The sequence below is a fragment of the Dendropsophus ebraccatus genome, chromosome 11, assembly GCF_027789765.1.
Source record: "Dendropsophus ebraccatus isolate aDenEbr1 chromosome 11, aDenEbr1.pat, whole genome shotgun sequence".
NCBI lineage: Eukaryota > Metazoa > Chordata > Amphibia > Anura > Hylidae > Dendropsophus > Dendropsophus ebraccatus.
The window spans coordinates 4,338,068-4,351,298 of NC_091464.1; the positions used below are offsets into that span (position 1 = coordinate 4,338,068).

The following is a 13,231-nucleotide window of genomic DNA, read 5'->3' on the forward strand; positions in this document are numbered from 1 at the left end:
CGTCATCTTTTCCCCGATGTAGAACCTCTAGTTTTATCCTTGCCACCGACTTTTTCCATATAACCTCCCTGAAGATGGAGTTCATCCGCTTAAAGTATTTAGCTGGGATCCAGACTGGAGAATTGTGTAGTACATACAGCAGCTGCGGCATAAGGACCATCTTCAGCAAGTTACTTCTCCCCACCACTGACAAAGGTAATTTAGCCCATGCCTCCGCCTTTGAGGCCAGCTTAGCCATCATAGGTAGCAGGTTATCGGGTATATAATCTTTGAGGCTTGCCGTGACTAGAATGCCCAGGTATTTGAATCTAGAAACTACCCGCAATGGAGCAGAGGATAGTGCGCTGATAGGGAAGGAAGGGGTCAAAGGAAGAACCACAGACTTGTCCCAATTTATTAGGAGGCCCGACCTACGACCAAAACTAGTAATTATTTCCATTATGGGGCCAATGGATCGAGCCACATCAGCAGAGTACAATAACATATCGTCTGCGTACAGTGAGATACGTTCTTCCCCATCCTGCCTCGGAATGCCTACTATAGCGTCCGATGTCCTAATAAGGGCCGCAAGCGGCTCTATAGCAATTGCAAAAAGCAGCGGGGACAACGGGCAGCCTTGCCTCGTCCCCCGTGCTAATTTAAAACTCTGTGACAGCCTACCATTCGTCCTAATACGCGCCAATGGGCACGCGTATAGGAGTTTCACCCAATTCACAAAATTCACCCCAAACCCCATGTGTTCCATTACCCGCCATAAATACTCCCACTCGACGCTGTCAAAGGCTTTGGCAGCGTCGAGTGAGATCACGGCAGCAGGAGTGTCCGCCGGGGAGTAAGCCTGCAAGTTCAGATGTAGCCTGCGCAAATTGTGCGCCGTGGACCTGTTAGGCATAAAGCCAGACTGGTCCGGGTGTATTAAATGAGTAATTACTGTGGCCAATCTATTAGCTAGTACTTTCGCTAATATTTTAACATCCGCTGTTAGTAAAGAAATCGGCCTGTATGATTCCGGATGTTCTGGGTTTTTCCCCGGCTTGGGCAATACAACTATAATCGCCTCCCTCATGGACGGGGGAAGCTCTCCCTGCTGTAGGGCAGCCTGGAAAGTCTCCAACAAGTGAGGGGCAATATACTCATTATGTCGTTTATAAAACTCCCCCGGCAGGCCATCTACCCCCGGTGCCTTCTCATTGGGTAGGGACTGTATAGCTGCCACTATTTCTTCTAGTGTCAAAGGCTCGTCAAGCTGACTACTGAGTTCTGACTTTAATGTTGGCAATGGGACACGCGCCATATAGTTGTCTATATCGTGATTGGCCCCTGCAGCAAGCCTGGAGGAGTAGAGGTCCTCATAATAGGAAGTAAGACAGGTCAATATGTCCTCATCAGTAGTGTAGGGCGTGCCATCCTGAGCAACCAACCTAGCTATGTGTGAAGTGCCAGTTTGAGCCTTTACCACCATGGCAAGCATATGTCCCGCACTCTCCCCTTCATGAAAATATGTCTGCTTCTGGAATAAGCGCTTATCCTCTGCCACAGAGATCAGGTGTTCCCTCAGCCCCTTTTGCGCCTCCTCCCAGTGCCCCAACATTGTGGTAGTGGGCGAGTCAACATACGCTGCCTCAGTTTCAGTCACTCTAGCTTGCATAGCTTTCGTCAATGCCCTCGTTTTGGCCTTCCGTGCACTAATTCGTTGCACGTAAAGGCCACGCACATATGCTTTCATACAATCCCAGACCATAATCTGCGTAGCGGTGCCCCGATTAATCCGGAAATATTCTGTAAGTGCTACTTCTAATTCAGCACCCGCATCCACCAGATTGAGCCAGAAGGGGTTCAACCGCCATAAGTTGCCCCCCGATATATAAGGGATCCCCATTGAAGTTTAACATGCAGGGGCGAATGGTCAGAGATACTACGGGGTAGATAAGTCACTGAGTGCACTAGAGGGGCCATACTATCATTACCTATAGCCAGATCAATGCGGGACAGGGATTTATATGAACTGGAATAGCACGAATATTGGCGAGTGCCCAGGTTTCGGAGTCGCCAAAAGTCACTCAGTCCCACTTCCGCTAAGGTTTTGGCCAAGGAAGTCATACCGGCTACACCAGCGCCCTGGCCTTGCGAGTGCTTATCTAGATCAGCCGACAGGAAGTTATTAAAGTCACCAACAAATAACGTGGGCAGGTCGGGTAGAGAGGCAATTATGGTCAAAATCTTCTTAAGGGTGGAGCAATTATAAGGGGGTGGGATATACAGCGCCACTAAAATAATGGGTTGGTTATATATGGAGCAGTGCAGGCAGACATATCTCCCCTCCCCATCAACAAATGAAGCATGGCAAGCAAACACGACATTCTTATGAACCAGGACAGTCACCCCCCGGGCATGGGTGGAATAGGTGGATTGGTAAATATGCGATGCCCATTTCCGGGAGAGAACTGCCATGGTGTCCTTAGTCAGATGGGTCTCAGACAGACAGAGAATACCAGGAAGGAAGTCTTTCAGTACATTAAATACCGCACACCTCTTATTCGCATTTCCCACCCCCCGGACATTCCACGCCACTATCTGCACCTCATACACCATTGGTGGGTTTGTGTATATATGTGCATGATGTCACTAAGCCCCTTATACAATTTAATGGTAGCTAGAGTCTTAAAATAGAGCTGGTTATGGCTACAGGAGACAGCAATGCAAGAACTTGAACACACGAAGCTTGGCACGAGAAAGCAACTTAACTGAAACCAAAAAGAAAACATCGCCTCTCCAACAAGAGACAGTGGGGCACCTAGAAACCCAGGTCAGGTGAGATAACGTCAGAACTTATCATCCAACTATACAGAATAGTTGGGAAAAACCAATTGTGTTTCTGCACAGTACAGCATCCTGCCTAGCTGTAATCAGAATGCATTAGTGTACGCCTTACACAGCAAACTTAGCAATAGTGTGATCTGTGTCAGCTCATCATCAGTAGTTACGGAGGTATCATAACATTGCGCATGGTGCAGGGAAGCAAGTGATGACAGAGGTGAAGGCATCAGCAGCAGAGCGTCCACTAGACAAATATAGCTCAGTTCTCTCTAGCCGCTCTTTTAAGACGTTGTTCGTTGTCATCCAGCCAGTCCATGGCCTTCCGTGGATCCTCAAAGAAATGGACGGTGCCTAGAGCAACAACTCTGAGCTTGGCCGGGTATATCATAGAATAGATCACATTTAGGGCTCTAAGCCTCCGTTTGATATCCATGAATTGCGCTCTCCTTTTTTGCACTTCAATCGAGAAATCTGGAAAAATGGATATGCGGGACCCATGCATAGTCAGGTCTGGATGATCCCTTGCAGCACGCAATATGGAATCTCTATCTTTAAAATGCAGGATTCTCATCAGCAGAGGTCTAGGAGGGCCCCCCGGTGGTGGTTCTCGGAACGGCACTCTATGAGCACGTTCTATAGCAAATAGTGGTGATAAGACATTCTCAGGGAACTTTTCTTTTATCCATTTCTCACAAAAGTCAATCGGGCTCCTCCCTTCTGCCTTTTCAGGAATGCCAATAAATCTCAGGTTATTCCTACGCATCCGATTTTCTAAATCATCAGATTTGGAGATGAGCAGGGATACGTTATGGGCAATTCGTTTCATGTCCCTTGTCATGGGGGGTAGTTGGTCCTCTATATCACTGACCCTAGTCTCCACCACAGTGATCCGTTCATTAGATTTGCGCAGATCCTGCCTGATAAGGGAGACTTCCTCCCTGATAGTCCCCATACTGCTGCTCAGAGCCAGGACTGCTGTATAGACGTCTTTGAGGGTGGGCTCATTAACTGCAGCTGCAGCAGGTGGTATGGCCGACTCAGAGCTCACAGTCAGTAAGGAGCTGGGGGATGGTGCCGCTTCTCGACTGCACACTGCTGCAGGCCAGGCCGGGGCCGTATGTTCTGTGTCCCCCTCTATATCTGGCTCCGCAGCGGGCCGCTCACTCACCCCATGCTCAGCGCCGCGGGCGTATCTCTCCAGGCGCGCCACAACCTCCTTCATCTTCTCCCCTCCGGCGGCGCCATTTTGTTTATGCGGCGTCTCCGTCCCGGCTTCTTTTCCGCTCCTGGAGCGGGTGGATTTGGTGTGTACCATCTCTGGCCGCGGTCTATATCGCTGCTGGGATGATTTTCCCCCGATCTCACCCCAAAATGAGGCGGTTAGCGAGCTGTAGGCAGGATAAATGGCCGGATACTAGGCAGGAGCTCCTGAGCGTGCGGCTGCTCACATCCCTGGTCAGGCCACGCCCCCCTCTATTCCCTATATAGTGTAATACATGAGAGTATTCCAGAATACTGAGGAGGCGGCTGTGTCCCCCACTGACAGGCACAAGAAGGCTTACCATCCTCTATTCCCTATATAGTGTAATACATGAGAGTATTCCAGAATACTGAGGAGGTGGCTGTGTCCCCTACTGACAGGCACAAGAAGGCTTACCATCCTATATAGTGTAATATATGAGAGTATTACAGAATACTGAGGAGGTGGCTGTGTCCCCCACTGACAGGCACAAGAAGGCTTACCATCCTATATAGTGTAATACATGAGAGTATTCCAGAATACTGAGGATGCGGCTGTGTCCCCCACTGACAGACACAAGTAAGCTTACCATCCACTATTCCCTATATAGTGTAATACATGAGAGTATTCCAGAATACTGAGGAGGCGGCTGTATCCCCCACTGACAGGCACAAGTAAGCTTACCATCCTATATAGTGTAATACATGAGAGTATTCCAGAATACTGAGGAGGCGGCTGTGTCCCCCACTGACAGGCACAAGTAAGCTTACCATCCTCTATTCCCTATATAGTGTAATACATGAGAGTATTCCAGAATACTGAGGAGGTGGCTGTGTCCCCCACTGACAGACACAAGTAAGCTTACCATCCTCTATTCCCTATATAGTGTAATACATGAGAGTATTCCAGAATACTGAGGAGGCGGCTGTGTCCCCCACTGACAGGCACAAGAAGGCTTACCATTCTATATAGTGTAATACATGAGAGTATTCCAGAATACTGAGGAGGCGGCTGTGTCCCCCACTGACAGACACAAGTAAGCTTACCATCCTCTATTCCCTATATAGTGTAATACATGAGAGTATTCCAGAATACTGAGGAGGTGGCTGTGTCCCCCACTGACAGACACAAGTAAGCTTACCATCCTCTATTCCCTATATAGTGTAATACATGAGAGTATTCCAGAATACTGAGGAGGCGGCTGTGTCCCCCACTGACAGGCACAAGAAGGCTTACCATTCTATATAGTGTAATACATGAGAGTATTCCAGAATACTGAGGAGGTGGCTGTGTCCCCCACTGACAGGCACAAGAAGGCTTACCATCCTATATAGTGTAATACATGAGAGTATTCCAGAATACTGAGGAGGCGGCTGTGTCCCCCACTGACAGGCACAAGTAAGCTTACCATCCTCTATTCCCTATATAGTGTAATACATGAGAGTATTCCAGAATACTGAGGATGCGGCTGTGTCCCCCACTGACAGACACAAGTAAGCTTACCATCCTCTATTCCCTATATAGTGTAATACATGAGAGTATTCCAGAATACTGAGGATGCGGCTGTGTCCCCCACTGACAGGCACAAGTAAGCTTACCATTCTATATAGTGTAATATATAAGAGTATTCCAGAATACTGAGGAGGCGGCTGTGTCCCCCACTGACAGACACAAGTAAGCTTACCATTCTATATAGTGTAATACATGAGAGTATTCCAGAATACTGAGGAGGCGGCTGTGTCCCCCACTGACAGACACAAGTAAGCTTACCATTCTATATAGTGTAATACATGAGAGTATTCCAGAATACTGAGGATGCGGCTGTGTCCCCCACTGACAGACACAAGTAAGCTTACCATCCTCTATTCCCTATATAGTGTAATACATGAGAGTATTCCAGAATACTGAGGATGCGGCTGTGTCCCCCACTGACAGGCACAAGTAAGCTTACCATTCTATATAGTGTAATATATAAGAGTATTCCAGAATACTGAGGAGGCGGCTGTGTCCCCCACTGACAGACACAAGTAAGCTTACCATCCTATATAGTGTAATACATGAGAGTATTCCAGAATACTGAGGAGGCGGCTGTGTCCCCCACTGACAGACACAAGTAAGCTCACTCTGGAGCTAATCACCTACTATATCCCTGCTCCCCTCTGACTATGCATGGAGAACATAGAGGAGGAGAACAGAGTCAGGTGGGAAGGAGGAGGTCAGAGAGCTGCCGGGACGTATGTGAAACGTGATGATGTCATAGATGTCAGGAATACAGCCACTTCTGGTTACACAGGACAGTGGTGGTTACCAAGCTGCTACAATGAGGGTCTCCCCACACACCGTACCACTCACCCCTGAGAGCGGACATCTTATGAATTCTTCCTCTAGACGGATCTGGACCTCAGCAATGGACGTGTATTTATGCTGTGGAAGATGCAGATGTCAGAACTGTGACCATTGTAGATACATTCAGTCCCTTCACTTTACATAACGTTGTGTAGAACGTACAACGGGGAGATTGATCCAGCCGCCTTATGGTAAGAACGGCCCCTCATGCCCACTGCAACCAATCACAGCTCAGCTATCAGTATACCGGAGCGGGTTGTAATCTAAAAGCTGAGCTCTGCAGGCATCAAGGGATTCTTAGGGCCTTATTACACGGAGCGATAATCGGCTGAATAAGGCCGAATTGGTCAATTATCGCTCTATGTAATAGAGACAATGATCAGCTGATGAAACGCTCATGCTGATTGCTCGGCCAATCATTTCTTTATGTCCAGACCTAATCATCAGGGGTCGGGTGCACTATGTGTAATAGCCACGTGTAATGGCGATGCACAGCCAACGGCTAACCATTACATAAAGCGTTCATACATCGCCTCTCCACACTCCCGGTCTCCTCCTGCCTTCTGGTCAGTGATTGGCTGAGCCGCCTGTCACCAGCGGGCAGGAGAAGACCGGGAGCGTGGAGGGGTAATGTGTGAACAGATCAGGGCCAGGGCTGCACAGACATCGCTAAGGATACAGACAGACAGACAGACGGCCCTTGTTATACGATAATCGAGAGCTGATATAAATGATTGATCTGGCTGCCATACCCCTGTGTCATCGGACCCTTACCATACCCCTGTGTCATCGGACCCTTACCATACCCCTGTGTCATCGGACCCTTACCATACCCCTGTGTCATCGGACCCTTACCATACCCCTGTGTCATCGGACCCTTACCATACCCCTGTGTCATCGGACCCTTACCATACCCCTGTGTCATCGGACCCTTACCATGGGCCTGTGTAATCGGACCCTTACCATGGGCCTGTGTAATCGGACCCTTACCATACCCCTGTGTAATCGGACCCTTACCATACCCCTGTGTAATCGGACCCTTACCATACCCCTGTGTAATCGGACCCTTACCATACCCCTGTGTAATCGGACCCTTACCATACCGCTGTGTCATCGGACCCTTACCATACCCCTGTGTCATCGGACCCTTACCATACCCCTGTGTCATCGGACCCTTACCATACCGCTGTGTAATCGGACCCTTACCATACCCCTGTGTAATCGGACCCTTACCATACCCCTGTGTAATCGGACCCTTACCATGGGCCTGTGTAATCGGACCCTTACCATACCCCTGTGTAATCGGACCCTTACCATACCCCTGTGTAATCGGACCCTTACCATACCCCTGTGTAATCGGACCCTTACCATACCCCTGTGTAATCGGACCCTTACCATACCCGTGTCATCGGACCCTTACCATACCCCTGTGTAATCGGACCCTTACCATACCCCTGTGTAATCGGACCCTTACCATACCCCTGTGTAATCGGACCCTTACCATACGCCTGTGTAATCGGACCCTTACCATGGGCCTGTGTAATCGGACCCTTACCATACCCCTGTGTAATCGGACCCTTACCATACCCCTGTGTAATCGGACCCTTACCATACCCCTGTGTAATCGGACCCTTACCATACCCCTGTGTAATCGGACCCTTACCATACCCCTGTGTAATCGGACCCTTACCATGGGCCTGTGTAATCGGACCCTTACCATACCCCTGTGTAATCGGACCCTTACCATACCCCTGTGTAATCGGACCCTTACCATACCCCTGTGTAATCGGACCCTTACCATGGGCCTGTGTAATCGGACCCTTACCATACCCCTGTGTAATCGGACCCTTACCATACCCCTGTGTAATCGGACCCTTACCATACCCCTGTGTAATCGGACCCTTACCATACCCCTGTGTAATCGGACCCTTACCATACCCGTGTCATCGGACCCTTACCATACCCCTGTGTAATCGGACCCTTACCATACCCCTGTGTAATCGGACCCTTACCATACCCCTGTGTAATCGGACCCTTACCATACCCCTGTGTAATCGGACCCTTACCATACGCCTGTGTAATCGGACCCTTACCATACCGCTGTGTAATCGGACCCTTACCATACCGCTGTGTAATCGGACCCTTACCATGGGCCTGTGTAATCGGACCCTTACCATACCCCTGTGTCATCGGACCCTTACCATACCCCTGTGTAATCGGACCCTTACCATACCCCTGTGTAATCGGACCCTTACCATACCCCTGTGTAATCGGACCCTTACCATACCCCTGTGTAATCGGACCCTTACCATACCCGTGTAATCGGACCCTTACCATACCCCTGTGTAATCGGACCCTTACCATGGGCCTGTGTCATCGGACCCTTACCATACCCCTGTGTAATCGGACCATTACCATACCCCTGTGTAATCGGACCCTTACCATACCCCTGTGTCATCGGACCCTTACCATGGGCCTGTGTAATCGGACCCTTACCATGGGCCTGTGTAATCGGACCCTTACCATACCCCTGTGTAATCGGACCCTTACCATACCCCTGTGTAATCGGACCCTTACCATACCCCTGTGTAATCGGACCCTTACCATACCCCTGTGTAATCGGACCCTTACCATACCCCTGTGTAATCGGACCCTTACCATACCCCTGTGTAATCGGACCCTTACCATGGGCCTGTGTAATCGGACCCTTACCATACCCCTGTGTAATCGGACCCTTACCGTACCGCTGTGTAATCGGACCCTTACCGTACCGCTGTGTAATCGGACCCTTACCATACCCCTGTGTAATCGGACCCTTACCATGGGCCTGTGTAATCGGACCCTTACCATGGGCCTGTGTAATCGGACCCTTACCATACCCCTGTGTAATCGGACCCTTACCATACCCCTGTGTAATCGGACCCTTACCATACCGCTGTGTCATCGGACCCTTACCATACCCCTGTGTAATCGGACCCTTACCATACCCCTGTGTAATCGGACCCTTACCATACCCCGGTGTCATCGGACCCTTACCATACCCCTGTGTAATCGGACCCTTACCATACCCCTGTGTAATCGGACCCTTACCATACCCCTGTGTAATCGGACCCTTACCATACTTACCAGCTTTAGAGTGCGGATACTCTCGTGAATAGGGCGAGGTAACCCGACCACGGTATCTGTGTCACTGCGGAAGCGGAGAGGTTAGAGGGACACCGCCTGTACACACTACTAACATATGCAGAATTATCCAAGCTTCTCACCTTCCCAGCGTGTATCCAATGAACTTACTGCGACTTGACTCCAGGAAGATTTCAATATCTTTCTCCCTATTTGAAGCAGAAAACACAAAACTGCAATGTGAATGTGTGTTGGGGCGGCTGCAGTTTATTATGTTCTGTAGCTTTATCCGTCCCATGGAGAGCGCAGACTGATCCTCAGGATACGGAACCATAGGAACCGCTCTATAGTGTTATAACAGCTTAAAGTGATACTGTCCCCCCCTATCTATATCAGGAGTTCTCCAGTGCTCTCTGCTGCCACCTCTGTCCATGTCAGGAACTGTCCAGAGCAGCAGCAAATCCCCATAGAAAACCTTTCCTGCTCTGGACAGTTCCTGACATGGACAGAGGTGGCAGCAGAGAGCACTGTGTCAGACTGGAGGGAATACACCACTTCCTGCATGACATTCAGCAGCTGATAAGTACTAGAAGACTGGAGAACCACTTTAAGCAGCAGCTTTACTATAAGATAAATGACTCCTGCACTTTCAGGTTTTCCACACTCTGCTCTCACCTCACTTTTGGGGCCCAGGGTAAACCTTTCGGTAAGGCAAGACGATCTGCGGGGGGCTGAGTAACCGATGGCGGCATCACTTCTTCCCGTTCTATAGAAAAGGGTTCTCCCTCTAAGCTGTTATCTTCATCGTTTTCTTCTTCTTCATCCCGAGAATCATCTGTTTTGTATGGATCCCGCTCATTAAACGCATCAAGGTTATCCTGCTTAATAAGAGCCTGAGAAGAAAGACAACGTCACGCTGTATATGCACCTACGTGTCCTGTATGCTGTATATATGCACCTACGTGTCCTGTATGCTGTATATGCACCTACATGTCCTGTATATGCACCTACGTGTCCTGTATGCTGTATATGCACCTACGTGTCCTGTATGCTGTATATGCACCTACGTGTCCTGTATGCTGTATATATGCACCTACGTGTCCTGTATATGCACCTACATGTCCTGTATGCTGTATATGCACCTACGTGTCCTGTATGCTGTATATGCACCTACATGTCCTGTATGCTGTATATGCACCTACGTGTCCTGTATGCTGTATATGCACCTACGTGTCCTGTATGCTGTATATGCACCTACGTGTCCTGTATGCTGTATATATGCACCTACGTGTCCTGTATATGCACCTACATGTCCTGTATGCTGTATATATGTACCTACATGTCCTGTATGCTGTATATGCACCTACGTGTCCTGTATGCTGTATATATGCACCTACGTGTCCTGTATGCTGTATATGCACCTACGTGTCCTGTATGCTGTATATATGCACCTACGTGTCCTGTATATGCACCTACATGTCCTGTATGCTGTATATATGTACCTACATGTCCTGTATGCTGTATATGTACCTACGTGTCCTGTATGCTGTATATATGTACCTACGTGTCCTGTATGCTGTATATATGCACCTACGTGTCCTGTATGCTGTATATGCACCTACGTGTCCTGTATGCTGTATATGCACCTACGTGTCCTGTATGCTGTATATATGAACCTACATGTCCTGTATGCTGTATATATGCACCTACATGTCCTGTATGCTGTATATATGCACCTACGTGTCCTGTATGCTGTATATGCACCTACGTGTCCTGTATGCTGTATATATGTACCTACGTGTCCTGTGTGCTGTATATATGCACCTACGTGTCCTGTATATGCACCTACATGTCCTGTATGCTGTATATATGTACCTACATGTCCTGTGTGCTGTATATATGCACCTACGTGTCCTGTATATGCACCTACGTGTCCTGTATGCTGTATATGCACCTACGTGTCCTGTATGCTGTATATATGCACCTACGTGTCCTGTATATGCACCTACATGTCCTGTATGCTGTATATATGTACCTACATGTCCTGTATGCTGTATATGCACCTACGTGTCCTGTATGCTGTATATATGCACCTACGTGTCCTGTATGCTGTATATGCACCTACGTGTCCTGTATGCTGTATATATGCACCTACGTGTCCTGTATATGCACCTACATGTCCTGTATGCTGTATATATGTACCTACATGTCCTGTATGCTGTATATGTACCTACGTGTCCTGTATGCTGTATATATGTACCTACGTGTCCTGTATGCTGTATATATGCACCTACGTGTCCTGTATGCTGTATATATGTACCTACGTGTCCTGTATGCTGTATATGCACCTACGTGTCCTGTATGCTGTATATATGTACCTACATGTCCTGTATGCTGTATATGTACCTACGTGTCCTGTATGCTGTATATATGTACCTACGTGTCCTGTATGCTGTATATATGCACCTACGTGTCCTGTATGCTGTATATGCACCTACGTGTCCTGTATGCTGTATATGCACCTACGTGTCCTGTATGCTGTATATATGAACCTACATGTCCTGTATGCTGTATATATGCACCTACATGTCCTGTATGCTGTATATATGCACCTACGTGTCCTGTATGCTGTATATGCACCTACATGTCCTGTATATGCACCTACGTGTCCTGTATGCTGTATATGCACCTACGTGTCCTGTATGCTGTATATATGTACCTACGTGTCCTGTGTGCTGTATATATGCACCTACGTGTCCTGTATATGCACCTACATGTCCTGTATGCTGTATATATGTACCTACATGTCCTGTGTGCTGTATATATGCACCTACGTGTCCTGTATATGCACCTACGTGTCCTGTATGCTGTATATGCACCTACATGTCCTGTATGCTGTATATGTACCTACGTGTCCTGTATGCTGTGTATGTACCTACGTGTCCTGTATGCTGTATATATGTACCTACATGTCCTGTATGCTGTATATGCACCTACATGTCCTGTATGCTGTATATGTACCTACGTGTCCTGTATGCTGTATATATGCACCTACATGTCCTGTATGCTGTATATGTACCTACGTGTCCTGTATGCTGTATATGCACCTACGTGTCCTGTATGCTGTATATATGCACCTACGTGTCCTGTATATGCACCTACATGTCCTGTATGCTGTATATATGAACCTACATGTCCTGTATGCTGTATATGCACCTACATGTCCTGTATGCTGTATATATGCACCTACGTGTCCTGTATATGCACCTACGTGTCCTGTATGCTGTATATGTACCTACATGTCCTGTATGCTGTATATGCACCTACGTGTCCTGTATGCTGTATATATGTACCTACGTGTCCTGTATGCTGTATATGCACCTACATGTCCTGTATGCTGTATATATGTACCTACGTGTCCTGTATGCTGTATATGCACCTACATGACCTGTATGCTGTATATATGTACCTACGTGTCCTGTATGCTGTATATATGAACCTACGTGTCCTGTATGCTGTATATATGCACCTACGTGTCCTGTATGCTGTATATATGCACCTACGTGTCCTGTATGCTGTATATATGCACCTACATGTCCTGTATATGTACCTATGTGTCCTGTATGCTGTATATGCACCTACGTGTCCTGTATGCTGTATATATGCACCTACATGTCCTGTATATGTACCTATGTGTCCTGTATG

At 48.0% G+C, this 13,231-nt stretch overlaps 1 protein-coding gene across 1 annotated transcript in view; it reads right to left on the reverse strand.

Moving 5' to 3' along the window:
* STRIP1 (striatin interacting protein 1) overlaps window positions 1-13,231 on the reverse strand; it is a 65,131-nt gene that overhangs the window by 20,435 nt on the left and 31,465 nt on the right. The window contains exons 10-13 of the mRNA XM_069944710.1: window positions 10,202-10,419; window positions 9,670-9,735; window positions 9,530-9,593; window positions 6,410-6,481 (exon numbers count right to left, since the gene is read on the reverse strand). Of these exons, the coding sequence (XP_069800811.1) occupies window positions 6,410-6,481; window positions 9,530-9,593; window positions 9,670-9,735; window positions 10,202-10,419 (420 nt within the window). The remainder of the gene's footprint in view (window positions 1-6,409; window positions 6,482-9,529; window positions 9,594-9,669; window positions 9,736-10,201; window positions 10,420-13,231) is intronic.